At 34.5% G+C, this 22,610-nt stretch overlaps 1 protein-coding gene across 1 annotated transcript in view; it reads right to left on the reverse strand.

Annotated features, from left to right (window-relative positions):
* Nucleotides 1-1,841: 1,841 nt before the first annotated feature.
* Nucleotides 1,842-22,610, reverse strand: part of PTK2_3 (putative serine/threonine protein phosphatase) — a 50,707-nt gene continuing 29,938 nt past the window's right edge. Inside the window, exons 6-9 of the mRNA XM_051219578.1 lie at nt 13,766-14,026; nt 9,674-10,129; nt 7,390-7,510; nt 1,842-4,403 (exon numbers count right to left, since the gene is read on the reverse strand). Of these exons, the coding sequence (XP_051064305.1) occupies nt 3,136-4,403; nt 7,390-7,510; nt 9,674-10,129; nt 13,766-14,026 (2,106 nt within the window). The 3' untranslated portion in view covers nt 1,842-3,135. The remainder of the gene's footprint in view (nt 4,404-7,389; nt 7,511-9,673; nt 10,130-13,765; nt 14,027-22,610) is intronic.

The following is a 22,610-nucleotide window of genomic DNA, read 5'->3' on the forward strand; positions in this document are numbered from 1 at the left end:
CTTCAAGTATATGAGGGTTAGTAAATGATAATATTGAATTTTTTTAAACGGTAGATTGAAGTTCCCTAATTTTTAAAATAGAAGAAACCAATTGTATAAATATTCATTTATATAGCTTGTAAGACAGTGTTCATTTAATTTCTAACGATCATTTCTTACTTTAAATCATATTCTCAACTGTAAGTCATGTTTCGTATCTAAATTTCATACACTGACCTAAAATACTAATTGTGGATCAAACTCTTAACCACAAATCGAAAATCAAGCATCCTATTCTTGATCTTCATTTGGGAATTTTATTCAGTAAATTACTCAATAATTGAATTCACGAATCGATCTAAGATAGATCAACATCGAAAACCTGGAAGTACTGGATGGCCGTTTCGTCCTAGTATGGAAATCCTGACCAATGAGCATCCATGATCCCTCACTCGGGACTCGAACCCAGGACCTGCGCTCATCCATTGCTTTCAGGTTTTCAATGGTGGTCTAGCTTAGATCGATTCGTGAATTTAACTATTAAGAAAAATTACTACAATCTCCACAAATCCCCTTTCTGACAGTAAATGATTCATCCATATCTCCTACATTCCGATAGGCTAAAAATAGATTTTCATTTTACCAAGGTCACTTCATCGGTAACTGGATACTGTTAACGGCAAAGTATACTTTTAAGTATAGTTGTCAAATATGAACTGATAAAGAAAGATCAATTGAATATAACTATTTATTGTGAAGAATGAATACACTGACTGATATAAATATTGTGACACCGACTATATGTGAAAACTTGATTCGAGATGCATATTTTTTTACCAGATTTTTGTTGCAAGAAGTGTTTATTTTCATAGTGACAAGTAATTCATAGTTACACTATTCTTGTATATATGAATTAAGAACTTTACTTCACCAAATACATGATTTACGCGAACTGATTTCCTTTGACTAATGAATATGTTTTCTAAAATCTATTCAGTTTAGGATTCTGAAATTGAGAGGACGAAAAGCAAATTTCCGACGCTTTAACCAGGTTGGCGGACACGGAGGGTTCAACTAGGGGACTTGGAAAACTCTCATTCCAAACCAATGGTGCACATGGGCTACGGTATCCTGGGGGGACAAGTGGCATATGAACCTATTGTTGGTCACCGGCTACCATGAGACTGCATCTCCTAACGTTGTTCCACTGACTTGTGTAAGTCGAAGGCTCAGGGAATGGCCGCTTATGAAAATCACCTGTTTCGGTTTGGGTACCCGGGCATAATCATAGCGCTCACACAAACCAATGATAACTACTACTGGCTTCATTGTTATTGTATGGCATATATGTATTTGGTGCCCCCTTGTACCAATGTTCAAATAAATAAATAAATAGGATTCTGAAGACTTGATCATGCATGAATAAATTCAATTGATCCCGTAATGAAAAGAAAAGATTAAGAAGTTATAAACTACTCCTATGTTGTTTACAATTAAACAGGAATATGTCAAAACTCTAGATCGAGAGAACGTTGAAAATGCTAAGGAATTTGTAAAAGCGTAGGATTCTCATTTATCGGTAATGAATAGGTAGACCAATTCATTTTAACAACTTTGACGAAAGAGGGCAATCAGTCACATGGTTAGAGGTCAGCTGAACACGATAATCAATAGGAATGAGGATAGCGGTACCTAAAAGCACAACTATTTATAAAGAAGGCCATTAGGAGAAACTACGTTAATGTGTGTGGAATAACTAATCAACTAGGCGTTTGATGGTGTTGTTCAGAATGATATACCATTCAATCACCAAGCTTAAAAACTTAACAACGCAAAAAACGAATAATTGCAGAAGAATGTTGCAATTACACTGACTATATATATATATATAATAAGCCTAGTAATGCATTACTCATATAAGCATGAATTTTCAAACTGAAAACAAAGTACTCAGGAATTGTTTTCACTCAAATCATACTACTCGTAAGTAACACAGGACATTAAACAATTAAAAAAAATACATATAGGCATTTTGGATACGTGATGTGCGTGTGAATGTGAGTTTATTTGTGTGCAATCACTGGAACAATCTAGGTGTGCAGGGTATACACATGACCATAAAGTCATGCGTGTAAACACACGCACACTATGGAACATTACGAAAGAATAGTAATCGTAATTGCTAACAAAGTTGCATGCTGAAATGAGAAAAGGAATTAAACTAAGCCGAGAAACTTATGTTTTCAGTTCTATAAGACAATTGATGATTAAGGATAAAACGGAAGCAGAAATCGAGAGAAATTGTAAAAGCATTAGAGATAATTTGAGAAGTTTTGATTTTAGAAAAAAATGCTCGGCATAAATACACGACTATCATCTTTATGTGTGTGTGTGTGTGTGTGTGCAGTTAAAATTTACATACTATTTACAAATGAGACAAGTTTTGTGTGAAGATGTAAGGGGGAAAAACAGAAACATAATTCTATACCGACAACGGTAACTGAAATTTTGCAAAGAGAACCTAAGAGAGAGAGTGAGTGAGGAAAAGAGGAATACAATGAAGAAGAGCATGAAAATGAAATAAACGAGATGGTGATAAAGAGAAACAACCTCTAGCACACAAAAATTATTGGACACACCAGTGAGCAAACGCAGTGAATAAAAAAACTCACCAAACAAACAGACATAAAGCTAGCTATTGGGACATTAAACATTGTCATCATTTTTTATTCCGTATAATAAAACATAATAATAGAGAGCCAGTTGGTGAATAAATTGTACAAAATAGATTTTACAAAAAATGATCAAATAAATAGCATTATTGAGTTGCATATGTACTATAAAATAAAAAAAAACGTGTAATCAAGTCATCATCATCATCATGATTGGTATTGGAGATAGGGGAGAAGAATCAAAGAAAACTCATGTGAACAGGAAATCGATAAACCGACGACATCAACAACACTAATAACAAATAGGATATATATACTGTGTGTGTGTGTGTGTGAAAAACGAGATCTTGTATCGCTTCTACCCAACTCTGTATATGAAGAAATTGATATACATGTAAAAAAAATACATACATACATTCCATGCATGAATACATACACAGACAGACGATGATAACAACAACAATGTCAACGGGAATAATAATTATTATTTTCTTCCTGTAACTTTCTTTCGTGAAAATATACGTGAACAAGGTTTTAATCGATTACGTGTTCTTGGTAAAGTTCCAGTAGATTGAATAGAAATATCATCTATTTGAATTTTAGGTAATGATGATGATGTGATTTCAATAGTTGAAGTTAATTCTGTAGCACTATTCACATTTCTATAATAAATAGTATTAGAAGATGAAGAAGTAGAATTGGTCGTTGAAACAACTGGTGAATAACTATTATTATTATTATTATTATTATTATTATTATTATTATTATTATTATTAGTAGTAGTAGTAGTAGTAGTAGTAGTAGTAGTAGTAGTAGTAGTAGTAGTAGTAGTAGTAGTAGTTTGACAATTATTTGAAGCATCTTTTTTAAATCGTATACTTTTTATTCGATTACGAAATGAATTGAATGGATTGAAAAACCATTGATTGAATCTATTCAAATGATTAGTATTAGTTGAATGATAATCTCTTTTCATAAATTGTTCTTGTCTATTCAATGTTGAATTTATATGAGTTCGATCAAAATCTATATTCAAATGATTAGATAATTGATCAGGATCAATAGCAATGATATTGGTAGATTTTTGATGTGGTTGTTGTTGTTGTTTTGAACAAGTGAAATTAAGAAAATCTTTTGGTATACTATTAATAGGTCGTAAACCATAATGCCAAGTTTTTTGATTTAATGTATCATTACTATTGTTATTATTATTATTTATATTGACACTGTTCTGCATTTGTCGAGGTACATTTAAATCGGATGAAATGAATGCTATAGGACCTGGTAGACTACCAGTTCGATTTGTTACATTGGGATTTATTGCAAATTTAGGTAGTCTGTAAGTAGTAGGAATAGAAATTGGTAAATCCGCTGGAGAAGCTGGAGGTTCCGATACATCATTCATATTATTGATAGGTTGTATAGCTTCATACACTGGAACACCAAGATCTAGACACCAATATGGTTGTGGTGTCATATTACTTTTTAAAGATTTTTCTCGTTTAGATTGATGAGTAGTTAATTGTTGTTGATCTGATGGTAAAAAGTAATAGTGTGACTGACCATTATTGTTATTATTATCAACATTATCTGGAACGTTGTCAATCGGATGACAAATATTTCCAGATCGACGACTAGTTTCTTCTGTTAAGTGAATAGGGCTAGTAGAGTGTAAATAATTCATTGAAAGATTATTATATACATATGGATAATTTGTGATTGTCGAACCAGGTTCCATTCGTGAACCAATACCTATTGGAGAGCAGATAAAGACAAAGTGTAAACTTTGACAATTCATTAATGTCTCTTGAATGAGATTAAAAATCGAGCGAAATCAGACCACCATTGAAAACCTGGAAACACTGGGTGGCCGTTTTATCCTAGCATGGGACTCCTCAGAAGTGCGTATCCACGATCCCGTACGCAGGATTGAAACGCAGGACCTTCAGTCGGACGAAACGACCGTCTAGTGCTTCCAGGTTTTTAATGGTGGTCTAACATCGATTGATTCATGATCTCAATAAAGAATTTAACAATCTCCACAACCTCATACTGATAATTCATTAATTATTTGAGCATTCAAAATCAATGGTATTAGTATTTTCTTCGTTCAAATTCGGTTGGTTAAAAAAGGGAAGATAAAAACGACACCAATTCCTTCTGTTTGTAAAGTTTTGCACTTTCGCGGCATTCATGTTAAGACTTATTAGTTGATCAATTTAAACAATCAGAAAATACAAAGTTTAACAAACAGAATTCATATACACATTGAACAAGTCAGTGACTACCTGGACTTATTAGCTAGGTGGTGGATAACGTGTTAAATGTTTGAAGTAAAAGATCTTGGATTTAAGTCTTATAATGTGAATATTAACCATATGTGGAGATCCAGAGATATACCCAGAGATGACGATCAAATGCATGTCATAGATTCTACTGTTAAAAAATATTTGGATTTAATCGATATAGATTACAGTTAGAATTATGTCAGTTTGCTTCCATGTAACAGTAAAATTTGTTTACTAGAGTAAAGCTTAGAATTTAGAATAAGAAAATATCCACTTCTGAGCGCATATTTCAAAGGTTTCTAAATTTCATATCTGTCACAACAAAACACACTTCATGAGATCAATGAGTATAATAATATGTAGTTGAGTGTTAAAGTATGAAAAACTAAATTAAGCGACAATTGAATTTCGAACTAAATTTCCCGCATCGATGTATCATCAGGGGTTAGATTTGTTTATCCATGTTTACTCGTGTACAGTTGAAAAAAGTTCACAAGAATGGTCTCGAATGTTAAATTATTTTTAAAAAAATGGAACTACTAGATAAATGTTTTGTCTTAGTATTGAACTCCGCCTCAGCAGCAGTGCACATCCATGACTCCATCGCTGGGTATCAAAGACAAGACCTTAGTGATATGGAGAGCCGACCAGAAGGAGCAAAAGGTTGATGGTAATCAGAAGTGACCTAAAGGTCACTAATAATAAGTTAAATAGGATATTGAACAGAAAATTTATTCTAACATTACATAGTTTGTGCTTAGAATCCTTTACTATAATAAAAAATTTGGCATTGAATAAGGCGATTATTAATGCCCGTGAGTAGAAGAAATCATATTAGAGTGAATATTCGTCAACCTATCTCATGATTTTTCATTGGACAGTAGCTTAACCTCAACAATACTCATCCACGACACTACCACTTGGGATCAAACGCATGACCTTTGGTTTTACTTACAAGGAAGACGTTTGGACAATATTGCGAATCGATTGACTTTAGACTTGTTCACCATTGGATCCTGGATTAGTGGTCCAGAGGTTAAGCAATCTTAGACCTAAGTGTTGTGACGTGCAGTGTCCATTATCTGATAGATGGTGTGCCACGTGTTAAGATCACCTCTACACATGAAGAACATCTCCAAGATTGTAAACAGATTATTAAATCCGACAGAAACAAGTGTAGCCTACTAATAATTTAATGAGCCATAAGAAGTAGCCAAACGAGAAGGTCACTTTTGGTGGAGTTTTGTTCTCTGAGCTGGATGGTTTGGTCATGGAGCTTTCATCTTTCTTCTGAACGACATCATCAACACAAACTTCAGATAGATAGAACTCCACCAAAATCATCCACCTGAGCTACAAATCTTCTCCACCATCTCAAGAAGGTCACTTGATGACAATCGTAAAATGACCTGAAAGATAACTTTATATCATTGGTCAAAAATGGAACGATTTTCTAAGAGGTAGAAACGTATATTTATATAAATGAGTATCTATGCATATTATTTGGTAAACCAATAGACTTTCTCTCCCACTCTTATCTTCTCGCTCAAGTAGACAGCCTAAGGGGGGGGAGTCAATGCGTAGCATATTATGTATCAGTATCAGATCTCAGAAACCGTATATCATAACACTTAAAAAATCTTTAAAATCAACAGTATTCAGGTAGAGGGACACAATAACAAACATTTACACAATAAAATATATCAACTGAGAGAGAGGCAATATATTGTTAAACAAAATGATATATCTTCACTTATATATAAATATATGTAGACAACTATGGAGATGAGTTCAACTGAGAAAATGTTGAAATATTATTAAACAGAGGAAACACAAAGAAGGTCATACAATTTTTATAATCCTGACATTCTAATCAAGCATCGATCAATTGACATAAAGGAATTGACCAAGCTTATCATCTAAAAAGAAAAACGGTAAATAATTGAAAGCTCGGATATAGGTTTACGGATGGGAACAGTTAAAACAAACAGAAAAAAATAACGACTACATAATTATAGACAAAACAGGCTGCTAGTCACAGTTGTAAAAGAATCCTAGCATCTTGTCACTCTTTGAAATATGTGCTGATAATGTTGATATTGTCTAGAAAGACAATGAAAACTTTAAGACTAGACCATCCAGCCTAGAGAACACAACACACAACCGAAATATTTACCCTGAACAACGAATATTCTCCATCATAAACAGACATAATAGAAAGAATAGGTGACCTTGACGTTCCAGTAGGTCATCGCAGGAAATTCGGCGTGCAAAGAATAGATTATACCATTTTACGCAGTCGATGATAATGACCGATTTAAAAAAGGCAAAATAAAAGCTTGAGATTTTACGTCGTTTTAGAAACATACTACTTACAAAGTAGTAAGTAGTCGTTTAAACGCATGTATAAAAAAGAAACAAGAATTTTGATCTGAATACTGTGTAATTACCTAAGTTGGCCAGCTGTTTTTCAACATTGGAATATTGTAAACATGCTTCAGGTGAATAGTAAAAACTAGACATATCTTCTGGTCTACTATACTCTTCATAGTCATCCAAATCATGAAATACCTAAATACAAAATATGGTAGGGAAAAAAGCCGTATAGTAAGATGAACAAAATGTATAAATGATGATATTGTGTTACTATGACTATTCTGAGTGGAAAGTGTTCAATTCTGTCTAATATAAGCACATCAGACAATGTTCCGAGCAAGCCTATGATTCCTTTATACGGGTACTTGAGTAATAGTGTCAAACAGAAAACGTTTGGGACCAAAATGGATGCTTGGTCATTCGTTATTAAACATATGCAAAAGTGATTTAAGTTTGATTTCTTTAATATGGTCGTCAACGGATCTAAAGACAGATTATAAAGCGATCTTTGCCGATAATATACAATGTGAACGTTATCCAATATTTGTATACTGTTTATGTTCATATACCGCAAAGGCGACCATTTATCTACCGGAATCCAGGATCAGGATAGCCTGTGATACCTTTGAATTTGATGCGATGCCCACACCAAGTAGGCCACGCGAATTGGCAACCAAGGATCCATATACATGGAAAGTAGATTGCGCCAGTCCTCTATATTGACTGGGTAATGTCAGGGTAATGACTACACTTGGATTTTGTATCCAAGTTTCAGAAACTCAGGAACAATATAGCTGATCATCTTTAGTTAAGTAAAAATTCAAACTAAGAAGAAGGAGAGAAATAGCATTGAATGTCAAAAAAGGTGTATCGATTAAAGTAGAGATACCATTATCAATACAGCGGCATGAGATGAGTAAGAGGGAAAATAATAATGATATAAACAGTGATAGAACTATACAGTTTACATCACGGATTGACTTTCGTTAGACAGTCATTGAAAACCAGGAAGCTATTTCGTTAAGGGCTTGTCACAAGACCTGAAGCTCCTCAATTCGATTCCAGGTAGAGTCGTAAACATGTGCTTCCAGGAGGAGAGTCCCATACTAGAGAGTAAACAACTCCGCAATGCTCCCTGCTTTTCATCCTTACTTAATCAAGATAAGTTCGTAATGCAAACTACGAAATCCAATAATTTCAATAAATCCTTAAATACTAATAGTAATCACTTGCTAATTGGTAAGTAATGTCGACAGGTAATTTCTGAAGTTCTAGTGAGTAACTGTGACCATCGGTATTCAACTATTCTGAAAATCACTGAACAGACGTTTTATTCTTAATAAAGGCTCACCAGTAATAAATAACCATAACAGTACATTGGATCAAGTTCAATTTGACCCAGTCGAGAGTAAAACAATTGTTACCCATTTAAGAAACTGAACGGAAATAGAAATATACATACATAGAGACTACAATTAAGAGAGACGAACCAATGGAACACCAGATAATAACTGATTAATATATCATGGTTAGTGAGATACCTATAGTTATTCGGCTTAATTCTACACCATTAGTAACATGTGTATACCAACTCTGTCACTTTATTCAAGCATTCACGATCTGAATAGTAGGGAAATTATCGTCTTTTAACTAAAACCACAAAATATTTCTTACAGACAATGAACTTAGTTAGTGACTAAAAATGATCATTGTTGATAAGTGCTAAATTGGAAGTAAGTAACATATTCTTATTCATGTGACTGATTGGATCAGTTAGTCAAATGAAACGTAGAAGGTTGTGGCATATTTGTGCATCAGTTCAATTTCTCATAGTACATTAGCACAGCGAGACGAAATTATCAGAGGATATCCCAGGGTAGTAAAGGTAGTAACAGTATTAGCGAAACGAAAAAGTTAGAGTTTAAGAAAGAACAAAGGGTGAATACACCTGAGCCATTGAGAACGATATTGAGTAATGTCGCGTAAAGTCCCCAGTCATTATTTACGATAGTCACGTAGATCCCAATTAAGTAGTCTATACATAACTACTTAAATCAGTCTAACAGTCAGTGTCTTTATATGTTGCTAGGTCTTAGTTTGGCTGGCCATAATCCTTTCCCAACCTACTCCTACAAGAGGCAATATTGCGGTGGTTGGGCATTATGTTGCACATGTCCCAATCAACTCAGTTGATAGAGATTTACTACGTCATCAATCGATTCGGCATCTTTGCATAGTATCCTAACCCACACCGATATTATTTACTCGGTAGGGTTAGGAATGGGTACTAGGTAAATTGAATATTATTATTATTATTAGAAATGAAAGAAATTCCCATACTTTTTATTCAACACCTACCTTTAAACGATCAATCACTGAGATCGGTGCAATACCATCATGATTATTAAAAAAGTGTTCATCCTTATCACTGATAATCATATTTGATAAAGATGTTTGTATATCATTCTCATTACTACTAGTAAATGTTTGATTTGGTGAATTATTGAAAATTTCATCTATATCAAATATTCTAGCTCCAGTATCATCAATATGTGGTAGAGGATATTCAGAATGACATCGACGTAGATAAATTAATGGATCAAGCCAACAGATTATACCACGTTGTTGTTGTTGTTGTTGTTGTCGTTTATGATAATGAATTAATGTATGTGTTGGCGATTCATTATTTGATAATTGTTGATTATGTGATAATTCATTGCGTAATTTAATTTTAATTTTTTCCACAGACATTGGTGTTGGTGGATCTTGTATATACCAAGTTTGTTGACGAATTTGCAATAAAGTTAAACGTTTCTATTAACAGAAAAACAAATAAATTGTTAAAAATTTATTTATTTATTTATCTCAACACATAAATATTGGTACAAAGGGGCACCAAATATATATGCGCCACACCATGTTTGTGTGGGCTGTGATACTGCACGGTTGCCCAGACCGAAGCAGGTGGTTTTCTTAGGGGGCCACCCCCCGAGCCTTTGACCTAAAGGTCTGATCCACAAGGCAGTGGAGCATCGTGAGGAGATGCATTCCCATGGTAGCCGGTGATCAACAATAGGGTCATACGCCATTTTTTCCCGCAGGATACTGGAGCCCATGTGCACCATTGGTTTGGAATGAGAGTTTTCCAACTCCCTGGTTAAAGCACCAGACATTCGCTTTTCGTCCTCTCAATTTCGTAAACAACACCCCCGCCACGAAAAGGCAGTGAGTAGGACTTCCCTGGCAGAGGCTGTATACGCGTGGCCGTGTAAGAGCATTTCGAGAGGGAGGGAGGGCCCCCCCACTTTCGGCCATACCATGGCATTTGGGGGCAAAAATCATAATATTGTTGATTTGTAAGGAAATGTTCAATTTTCAATTAATCAACCAATTACCATACATTTCTCTGATCTCATTTATCAGTATTGATATCACTGATTTCTCAAATATAAGGTCTATTTACTTTATTTTGAGCCACAAACACTTAATCTGTACTTAAAGATTGGTGATATTCAACGAATTCTCTAACCACCAAAATAGTTGTGTATGGGGTTTGAACTTGCTTGATCACAGCAAGCTATTCTAACGTGTTGGTAGAGTTTTCTGGCTGTCATGATTGCTCAATCAAGTTTCATATTGACTGAAACATTTGTCCTTTTAGGTTATACTAAATCAGACAGGTTGGTTGGAGAGTGATAAAATTAGGATTGGTAAATTAAAGTCTGATAGTGAGGTCGTGCAACTGACTGTATTGAGGTATGATGGCAGTATGATGTTTGGTTCAGACAATCAGCATCTAGAACAACACTGTCTTCTCACAAACGAATGACGGAGTTAGAAATGGTCAAACCTCAAAAACGAAACACTTCACCTTGGCTTGCAAATTATCTATCGCCGATAGTAAGGCCTTTCTAGATATAAGACTGACTCATTCAAAACTATTTTTTTTACGAAAATTTCGTGTGCGATCATTCTCAAGCTGTTGTTTTCTGAGTATTGTGGTTACGTTTTCAGGTATCCAAAATCACTACTACTAATTCAAATTCATTATCAAGTACTTCGAAAAAAGTGCTCCTATGGAGTGTAACCAACCAGAAAATGACTACAAAACTTAAACACAAATCATCTACTGATTACAAATCGAGTAGTTTAATAATGAAACCATTATTTTATAATTTAACTCATACTATTAAAGTTAGATTGTTGGGGAACAGTATGGTAATATGATGGCTTACAGGAGCGTACAAGAACTTTCATATTTTATTAATCGGTTATATGAACAATAATTAATTCTAATAGTTGAAATCAAGTCGATCTAAGCTAGGCCATGATTGAAAACCTGGACGAACTGGGGGGCCGTTTCGTCTTAGCGCGGGACTCCTCAGCAGTGTGCATTCATGACCCCGCACGCGTGACTCGGATTCAGGAGCATCTATCTCGTGCGCGAACGCTTAACCTTTTAACTTCTAGTAATGAGCCAAGTCAAACAATTGTGTATGTGCTTAATGTAGGCTGCAAAAAAGTTAGGAGTGGGGGTACCAAAGAGTCACCAACTCATACTGGTCTTAGTCGTGTTGGTGGTAGATGGTAAATTCCTGATCGTAACACGGGTAGTATGCTCTTAACCAACGGTTGGAGCTGTTGGATGTCGTTTACAAATTGACATTTTCCATCTTATGTCCAGCTTTCCATTAACATGGTACGTTTTACATACCTTCTATTGCTTTACTAATACAGTCAATGTGGCGACTTTCATACCAATGACCCGGTGTCTGACGGTTAAGTTTGCGCGCAAGACAGAAGGTCCTGGGTTAGGGTCCCACATGCGGGATCGGGGATGGACACTGATGTGAAGTCTTATGCCGGGACGAAACGGCCTTCCCGGTTCTCAATGGTCGTCTAGCTTAGATCCGTTCGTGAATTCAATGACATCCAACAATTGACATAACCTTATATTAATAATTTGTAAAATTAAACTATGATTGCTCTACGACATTAAACATATAAGTGATTAGGCCTGAATTTGCTCTGAAATAAAGATAGTGGATTTCAATGCTCGAGAAAATTTTTTTTGGTCTTTTCAAAGATCTAAAAACGTTTGATCCACAGTTTAATTTGTTTTTGTATTCCTTCGACATTGGAGACAAGCTCGTAACCTGAACACGACTGGTCGAAAAAGAGCCTATGAAAAATTGTCAACCTGAAGTGGTGTTCATTAGGGTTGCTCATTTTTTCCGTCTCTATTCAACTTTATCAAATACATCCTTTTAAAGATAACTCTCTCATCATCTAACTTTCCAGGACTTGGATCATGTTATTGGTCATAACATAGTGAGTGCACTAGAGACTGTAGATGGAATAGAATAAGCGAGAGTAGAGAAATGATAATCAAAATTCTGAATGACAAATCTAAAACATGACAAAAAAATACTTAGTAAAGGTATACTTTATTGACAAATCAATCAGATTTAAGATAATGGGTTTTGGGAGGAACGATTACTATCACTGAGACTAATGTAAGAGCTGAATAAAACTCATCCATGTTTAGTTACTACGACAAACACAGGAAGATTAAAGATAATAGTGATCACTATTTGTGAATTTATGAAAATAACTAAATAATTCTTGATATATAGAAATAAAGAACCAACTGTATAAATATTCATCTACACGGTTAAAAGTGAATTTTTCCATTTTATTCCTAACCTAGGACTCGTAATCATAAGCCTAACTATTGATCTTAACTCTAACTCTTTACCATAGATTCTAATTCAGCAAAAGTATAGTATAATGATACCATTGAGTTAACCAGTTAGAAGGTAACGCCTCATTTATTTTAGGCGAAATTTGAAGTGAGGTGAGGAGTATTTACTTAAGCTTATTGCCCTTCATGGAAAAGCATAGGTCATCTACCAGGATTCACTGTCGAACTCTGTTTTGGGCAATATTTTCGTAGTGAGGGGTAACTTGTGTGTTATCATTGACGGAGTGAAAACTGGGAATATTTAGTTATTAAAATGCTTGGAATCAGTAGTATACGAAAGATACTAGAAGATTCTTACTTAAATATCTGTATACACTCTAATATTTTCGCTACTGAATCTTTGTTGTTCCAATTATTGAAACATACATGTTATTATACAAATATTCGTTAAGATTAGAACAAATAGTTTGACAGAAATTGGGCGCCGAGTATAGAGAAGTCATTATATGTCTGGACGAAACATTGGAATTATTTAAATCTCAATCGCTGAGATTATTTCAAATATAATACGTGTCGTTAGTTCTAAATTTATGTTCTGATATGAAAAGAGTTGAATGAAGTATCTTAGTCAAGGAATACTAGACAATAGAAGTGTATAGCAAATAAATGTATACAACAAACCATAATTCAAACAAGAAATAAACACTGATATGGAGATTTGAAAATAAATAAACAAACAAACTTGCTTTAGGATCTTTCTGCATCATTTTCCGAATCAAATCTGATGCATTGGTTGATACATATCCTGGTATTGTATAATCTCCTTTAACAATTGCTTCAAATATTTGTAGTACATTTTGACATGAAAATGGTACATGACCAGTAAGCATGAAATAAAGTGTTACACCAGCACTGTATACATCTAACTTAGTACCATCAAATATTGATTGTACACCTTTGGCTACTTCTGGAGGTTGTACAGCTGGTGTAGTTTGACCACCACTAACCTAAAATTACACAAGAAATTCAATATATAATACATTAGATGAATCTTAAGATTAAGTGATATTGTTAATTTTTGTTTTCATCTTCCGAAGATATTTACATGTTTCCCCCATCTACTTTGTGCTACTTATAATTATTTAGTAGCCTATATTATATCTCCAACTACTTTGTGACTTGGATATTGTATAGGAACGTGTAGTAGTATTACGTTGTCACAATAAATTAACTATCCTGTGTATTAGTACTTTTATTTCAATGTTATAACTCGTTATTTACTTGTAGTAATGTTTACTTTATCAGTATCGAGTCTTGTGGGTGACTTCCTGAAATTTTACGCGTTTTGAATAGAATATTTAATTACTGGTATTTCCTGAATGTTACAGACACTTGTACTGTCTCATGAATATTTTATCTAGGGAGTATTCGTGTTAAGATGTATTTATTGATCAAAAGAGAATGTGAGTGATAGGATATCAGGGAGATTTTATCGTATTCAACTGGAGAGATTTGATTATCCCATACCCAATACAGTCAAATGGATTAATCGAAATGTTCTCCGCATTATTATGACCTGGGAAAATTTACCTCTTGATGTCTAGATCTAATTTTATGTGACATTAAAGAATATGACTTCTGTTTACAGTATGAGTTACGGTTTTATTCTACGATCACAACGTATGTGTAACCCTTTGTATGAAAAATAACTAGTCTTCCCTTAGAGGTTGTTAAATTAGTGTAAAGATGCCTGTAAATTCATCGAGTAAATTTCTATCCAATATTGTTCCAAGTAGTAATTTAAACATGTAGATATTGGTTTGACAGGAAGCATGTAAATACATGCCTGTTGAAGTATTAAAATGGATATCATCTATATCTCGAATAATTCAAAGCTAAACTCTAAAATTTTCTACCATTACTTCAGAAAAATGAGTAACAATAATACTATTCGAGGGTAATCAGGCATTTTACAATTGCCAATATCGAAATTTCACCCATAAGCTACATTTATATTACTTATACCTTTATTGTCTAACCCATACTACTTATAAATACCAAGTAGTTAGATATGTATATATTCAACAATTTCTACACTATATGAATTGTAACGAGTGATATTAAGTTTGTGTGTAACGAACCTCTCTTATCTTTCCTTATCAATGCGTTGGTTCAGTTTCATGCTAAAATATTATACTCTTTAAAACCTTGTTTACTGATAAGAATATGTGTATTCTCGAAATGTAGTGTTCAATCCACATTTTCAATGATCATGCTTGTGAAACAAAAATATCGTGGAGACTATCCTTTACACATTACAGATGGGTTATCAAAAGTTATTACAATAGATGAACGATTAATGTACACTCTATTTTATAATTACTCAAATATTTATCAACTGATTTTCTTGCTTAAAACACAAGGTAAGTAACTGTAAGAATATTCAATTGCTAAGCTCAGTTCCAGGTATATCCATAGATAATCCATATTGATCTAGGCAAATAAACTAGTTGAACAATGCAGACGATAAATAATTTTTCATACTGTCTGTCCAATTATCACATTCTAGACCATACAAATGATGATAATTTGGGTTTTATCAGCGTGATATTGTACAGATTTTGGTGATGGAAACAACTATTATTGATATGGACAGTTAGATATACGTAAACTATTCCATTGAGTTGTGAGAGATACTGATCGCGGATCGATTATAGCTGGTGTACCAATACAGATTAAGGACCATCGTACAACTTTTTAATCGTCATAGTATAATGAGACTCTTGAAAAATGCAAACCTACGACTACGCTTGGGATCGAATCAAAGATAACGAGGTTTCACGAATATCACTTACAAATTAAACTTATCTCTCAAAATACTTCAATATCCAGACAAACCTATCAACTATCAATGAGGCTCAATAGTACTTTCGTGCAGAGTCTGCCCAACAACAAGTAGACAGTGGATATTGTTGTGAATTTTTAGACTAGATATGAATTAACTACCTAATACTTAGATGGATTCTTTCCAACTATTTTATTATTTTGTTTTTTACAAAAAAAATTCATGTTTTTCTTACTCAACAATGTCTAAGATAGACAAGCAATTTACTAACAGTTATGCAAATGGATTTTACATGACATACACACTAGGTACATATAAGCATACATATAGAGAGACATACTCTGAGAGAACCATGATGTTCAAAAGCTTATTTTCGCTGTTAATAATAATAATAATAACGAAGTAAGTATTGATTTGCATACATACACATTCCTGTGACAATCATGACATCAGTATTAATAACATAGTTTGTAAGTGAAAAAATAATCAAGGTAATTAATGATCAATTTCGCAGATAGATACACAGTAAAATTGTCCTAATTAACTGACAACACTATGATAAAAATAGTATGCACATTGGTTTACTCTCTCCCTCTTTTATTGTCTCTCTCCCCTTCACACACACACATATATATATGACAAAATCAGTTATTTGGAGACACTGGGAATGACAACATGAATTGACTGGAAATCGATTTCATTATTATTATGTCTACTATTATTGGTAAACGTGTGAGTTATCTCATTGTTGATATTAAGGATTGGAATTAGTGATTAATCTTTTTTTAAATTAAAAGGAGTACTGGGTTCGAAACTCAACGTAAATATAAACAATTCTAGGATATAGTACACACATCCAGTTGACGAGTACCATAGCAAGACGAAACACGTATCCTAGATTACATTATTAGACATAATTTATCAATTCTAAATACTTTATTATTGTGGTTGTGGGAATTGTCGGATGTTATTGAGATTATGTTGTGCTGTAAAGAGTATTAATGATACGCAAGCTTTTCATATAAGAGGTTAAAAAATGAGAAAGGAGCTTTCACTAACTAACTGAACCGGAGTGCATGTGAACTCATTCATAAATCCATGTCTATCTGTTAGAAAACTAAGCTATCAATAGTGTATTTCTCATTTGTCCGATTTCTAATAGACTCACAATATATCACAATTAATAGGATAAGTAGTGAATTTTTTGATGTCATTATAAATATGGTTGTAAGTGATAAGCTTGAAATGGTCAAGAATGAGGAGAATCCGTTCTCCCCGTCGAAATGCTTTCACATGGCCACGCGTATACAGCCACTGACAGGAAAGTCCTACTCACTACCTTCTCGATACGGCAGTGTCGTTTACGAAATTGAGAGGATGAGAAGCGAATGTCTGGCACTTTAACCGGGTTGGTGGACACAGAGTCCACCTAGGGGAGTTGGATAACTCTCATTCCAAACCAATGATGCACAAGGGCTCCAGGATCCTGACAGAACAAATGGCATATGAACCCGATGGTTGGTCACTGGCTACCATGGAACTGAATCTTCTAATGTTGCTTCGATGCCCTGTGAGTTAAACATGTAGGTCAAAGGCTCGGGGAGTGGCCCTCTAAAAAAAACCACCTGCTTCGGTTTGGGCACCCGGGCAGTATCTCAGCCATCACACAAATCGAATGAAGTATGGAGCATGTATATTTGTTGAATCCTTGTACGAATGCTTATGTGTTTAAATAAACAAATAAATATTATTTTTATCAGTCTAGGGTTTTGGAGATCGTTGAGTTTAAATTGATATCATGAATGTCAGACCACTACTGGAAACCTAGAAATGCTGGATAGACGTTTCGTCCTGGTGTAGGACTCCTCAGCGGTGCGCACCCAGGGTCTCGCGCGTGAACATTTAACCTCTAGATCACTGAGCCGGCATCCAACAGTGTTAATGTCTAACTTCAACCAATCCACGATATTGTGCGACCATCCACTATTGCCCTCAGTGAGTAACTGCCTCTACAACAGACACGATTGAACTCCACTAGCCACAGTTTCTCACTGGAACTCCAGGAAATCCATCTTGAAGCCAGTCACTAGTGAACACATAAGAAGTCCCATAAAAGGACGAAACGGCCGTCCAGTGTTTTCAATGGCGGTCTAACATTCATCCATTCATAATATCAATTTAAATATTATTTTATCAAACTATAAACCACCCAATTCATACATAGATTTACGCTCTTGAAATATATATTTTGGATAGAATAAGATGTAAGCGTATTAGCATGTATACAGACAAAGTACAGAAGATAATTCACCGTTGTATATATATATATATATATATATATATATATATTGTAACGTCTATGAAAGTCCAGAAGATACTGTTGAAATATTGTATGCTGTGATATCTATAATGTATTAAACCTTTAATATTGAATAATAGAGATTTGTAATGTTATTAGAAAAAAAGCTGAACCATTTATTAACCCATTAATATAATGACAAAAGCAAATCGTGAATTAACGATAAACACACACACATATACAAGTGGTCGATTTCAATCATTGATATCAAAATCAGATCAGTATGAATAGAAGAGTAGAGGAAGTTACTGATGGAAACAACTTTGACAGATTTTAGTAATGATGGTGTATAAGTATGTTGCCTGGAGAAAGACTTCAGTGAGACTATAATTTATAAATGACTTTTGAGCGATACTAAAGTGACCTTGGGAAAATTCACCAACTTACTAGGGTTAAAAGAGAGTTATAAATGTCTGAGGATTTAAAGTTAAAAAATAGGGTTAGGAATTACAGTTAGAGTTTTCATCATGAACTGACATTAGCTATAATGTCAAAATGCTATTTAATCATTAAGGTGAAAAATTTCGCGCTAAAATCCTAGACTTGGTATCTTCAATTTTATGAGTTCATCTATAAATTATAGATTCATCAACTTTTTGAGTTTGATTATACGAATGATATTGTCTAACTGTGAGACGATACCCAAGCCATACAATACACACTTGATCAGTTGATACTCAGTGTTCGTAGGTATAGTATCTGCTTTGCAGCTATTAATTACAAAGTACTTTTGCAAGACTGGCAGTAGCCTGTACCTGCACCGACCCTTGCTAGTGAGCAGGTAGAAGTAGTTGAGAAGTTCATGTATCTGAATAGCTGTGTAAATGCTGGTGGTGGGGTGAGTGATGAGATAAATTCACGTATAGTGAAAGCCAAAACAGGTCACCTTTGGCGCTTTTGTGACTTTAGTATAGCTTGAAAAAGGTCAGATTTAGAATGAGTCGGTAATATTGTTTGGCTGTATGCTTATGAAATCTGAATTTTCCGAGTTCAGGATGTTAAGCGACTAGCTCTATTTGATTATTGTTGTTTCCTAAGGATTGCTGACATTCAGTGCTAACATCATGTTAGTAATGAAGAGATTCGGCAACGTGTATTAGGCCATGACGACTACAATTCGATTAATACCACCATTTTTAAGAACCGACTTCGGTAGCTTAGGCTATGTCGCGAATGTCGTCCTGTCGGATTTTACAGCGTGGATTGTTTGCGGACTCTGGGACCGATTAGAAGAAGCGGAGAGGCGGTCAGTGTATGACATGGTATGAAATAAAGCTAAACAGGACTGGCATTCTCTACTCGTTTACAATTCCCTGGTTGAGGTCCTAGGGATAGTGCGACACAGTGGCTTAAAACGTTATCAGACCTGTCTCAGAATCGAGGACAGTGGCGGTCCTACGGTAGTTTTCTTTTACCTTCTTCATATAAATGAAGGGAATTTTTAACCGAAGGAATACTTTTTGGTTGTATTTTCTTAAGTGAACCGCTTTTCCCATTATTATTGTGATTATTATTACTTTCATTCTCGTACACCAATTTCTACTAATTTTTGTTCTTTTTTCTATCTCTTGACAATCTCATTCTTAATGTGTGTGGTATATAAATACTTTGGCGTCTCTTTATACCAATATTTATATGTTTAAATAAATAGTTACTGACTGTTGAACTGATTCGTGTAGGTAGGTGAAGACTAGCTAGTTTGGGCTTTGTCTCATTACCATAACCAGTGGTTGAAGAGATTGGGTAAAATGGCTCAGAATCGGTCAAAGTGAAGAAGATGCATTCACTCTTGGTCTTCCCACATAATTTTTAAAATTATTTTGTACTTTTTATTTCATTAATTTTATCCTTTCTTCTCGCAATATAGTGTCTAATCTCTTCTACTTCTTACACTGATAGTGTTACTAATTCTACTACTCTAGCGTTTATCATGATAATTCCATCTCGTTGTGCTGAATGATATAAAGTGTGGTAATTTGAACCGAAGAACATATATGCCAGGTTTCTTATTACTGAGTGACTGACTGAAGTGGATAATAATAACCAATATACTGAAATGTTGTAAGTATATTTTAGCATTTAAAAATGTTTGACCTCAAATGTCTTAGTATGGAGGATTGTGAAATAAGTTCGCTCTCTCTCTAGAAATGTATATATAGAGCGACATATTTCCAGACACTACTTAATGACTTTACGTGACATTAACGCTTTTAGGAAAGAAAGACGATAAAAAGAGAACACTCGGCACTAAAAGAGAGGTGATCTAAATAAGTAAGGAATTATCTCTCATCAAAGTCTGTGGAGAACAATAAGATGGGCGGGGACGTTACGGCAAATCAGCAGTAAAAAGAAACTTTTCAGAAACATTTAGAAAAAGGGAAGAATTATGTGTCACGATTTGATTAAGCAGTTGTCTCAATCGCCACTATATTTAGCGTGTTGCTAGAATGATCTAACAGATTAACATAATATAAAACTCTTAACATACACTGAACTTCTTGTACAGAACTAACCTTAGAGTAAAAAGATCGTACTGACATTTCGCTCCTTATCTCTATTGCTTGAGTTGAAGTGTGGAGGTAGTGGGTAAGAAGTTAGGAGTAAGTGTTTCAGTAGTAGACTTATCATTCACTACCTTACTAACTGGTTTCTTACCTTTACTCACTAATCTGTATCTCTATTGTCTTAACATGCGCTTCGAAGGTATGTACGATCGGGTATTAGTAGCCTAAGAATTTTTGTTATTTTTAAAGATCAGGTTTCATAGAACTAAAGTAGAACAATATGAACTGTTGAAAAGTACATTCATTTTTTGTTTACCAGACAAGCCTTCTGTGGGAGAGAACAAACCAACTTCCAGCTGAAGAAGAAATTAGGAAAAGAAGATGGAAATGGATAGGACATACATTACGCAAATCGTCAAACTGCATCACGAGGCAAGCCCTAACTTGGAATCCTGAAGGGAAGCGAAAAAGAGGAAGGCCAAAGAATACATTGCGTCGGATAATAGAAACAGATATGAAAACGATGAATTACAACTGGACGGAGCTAGAAAGGATTGCCCAGGACAGGGTTGGATGGAGAATGCTGGTGAGCGGCCTATGCTCCTTCACGAGGAGTAACAGGCGTAAGTAAGTAAGTAAGTAAGACAAGTCTCTCACCTATTCTAGAAGTGACGCAATAAAATGTTAAAATCGAATGGGATTTTCTAAATTGGTGTCAAGATTTCTTATTTTAGATATCAACCCAATAGATTTTTAAAATCTTACAAGATAAGTAAAGTGATTAATCCGTTTAGTAACTTCACTTTTTATCATTAAGTCTCAAATTCAGATCCTATTCATAATTAATTCGATTTTAGCAACTGGATATAGCATCATTTATACTGTCATCTAAACCATAGTTCAAAGTGACCTATATGCTTATCTGTGTGTGTATAGAGGGGTTGGTTATTTCAGATTGGTAGAATAATCATGTTTTGCTAACATTAAACACAATACAAGGTTACAATAATTTAGATAATCTGTTTATTTGTTTTATTGAACTCATGAGAGATTCTATAATAAATGTATATTTGTTATTCTCTATTCATATTCAGGTTAATCATGATAGTAGTAAGGTTATTTAATTTGTTAATTTAATAAAGAGTTAGTTTTTGAAGGACGAATGTTATATGATTACCGAGTGGAATGAAATGCAGTTTAATAGTATGAAATAGTTGCCTCATTAATAATAAATAAATAAATAAATAAATAAATAAATAAATAAATAAATAAATAAATAAATTAAATAAATAAATAAATAAATAAATGTAGCTTTATATCGTATGCACAATTAGCTCTGTTATATCCGAATGAAGAATAAATGAATGGTAACTGCTAGGGATTATTTATGAACTACTATCACGTCGGAGTGGCCGAGCGGTTTAAGGCGCCAGACTCGAGTGTTCTGGTCCACGGTGTGGGCGTGAGTCCGAATCCCACTTCCGACACATACTTACCACCCCCGAATGCCTTGGTACGGCCAAGGGTGGGAAGAGTCAGCTCTTTCTCGGAATGCTCTCATATGACTACGTATATACAGCCACTGACAGGGAAGTCCTACTCACTGCCTTCTCATACCACGGATGTTGTTTATGAAATTGAGAGGACGAAAAGCGAATGTCTGGCGCTTTAACCAGGGAGTTGAAAAACTCTCATTCCAAACTAATGGTGCACATGGGCTCCAGGATCCTAACAGAACAAATGATGTATGAACCTATTGCTGGTCACCGGCCACTATGGGACTGCATCTCCTAAAGTTGCTCCACTGACTTGTGGATCAATCCTTTAGTTCGAAGGCTCTGGGTATGTCCCCCTAAGTAAACCACCTGCTTCGGTCTGGGCAA

The sequence above is a fragment of the Schistosoma haematobium genome, chromosome 7 (genome assembly GCF_000699445.3).
Source record: "Schistosoma haematobium chromosome 7, whole genome shotgun sequence".
NCBI lineage: Eukaryota > Metazoa > Platyhelminthes > Trematoda > Strigeidida > Schistosomatidae > Schistosoma > Schistosoma haematobium.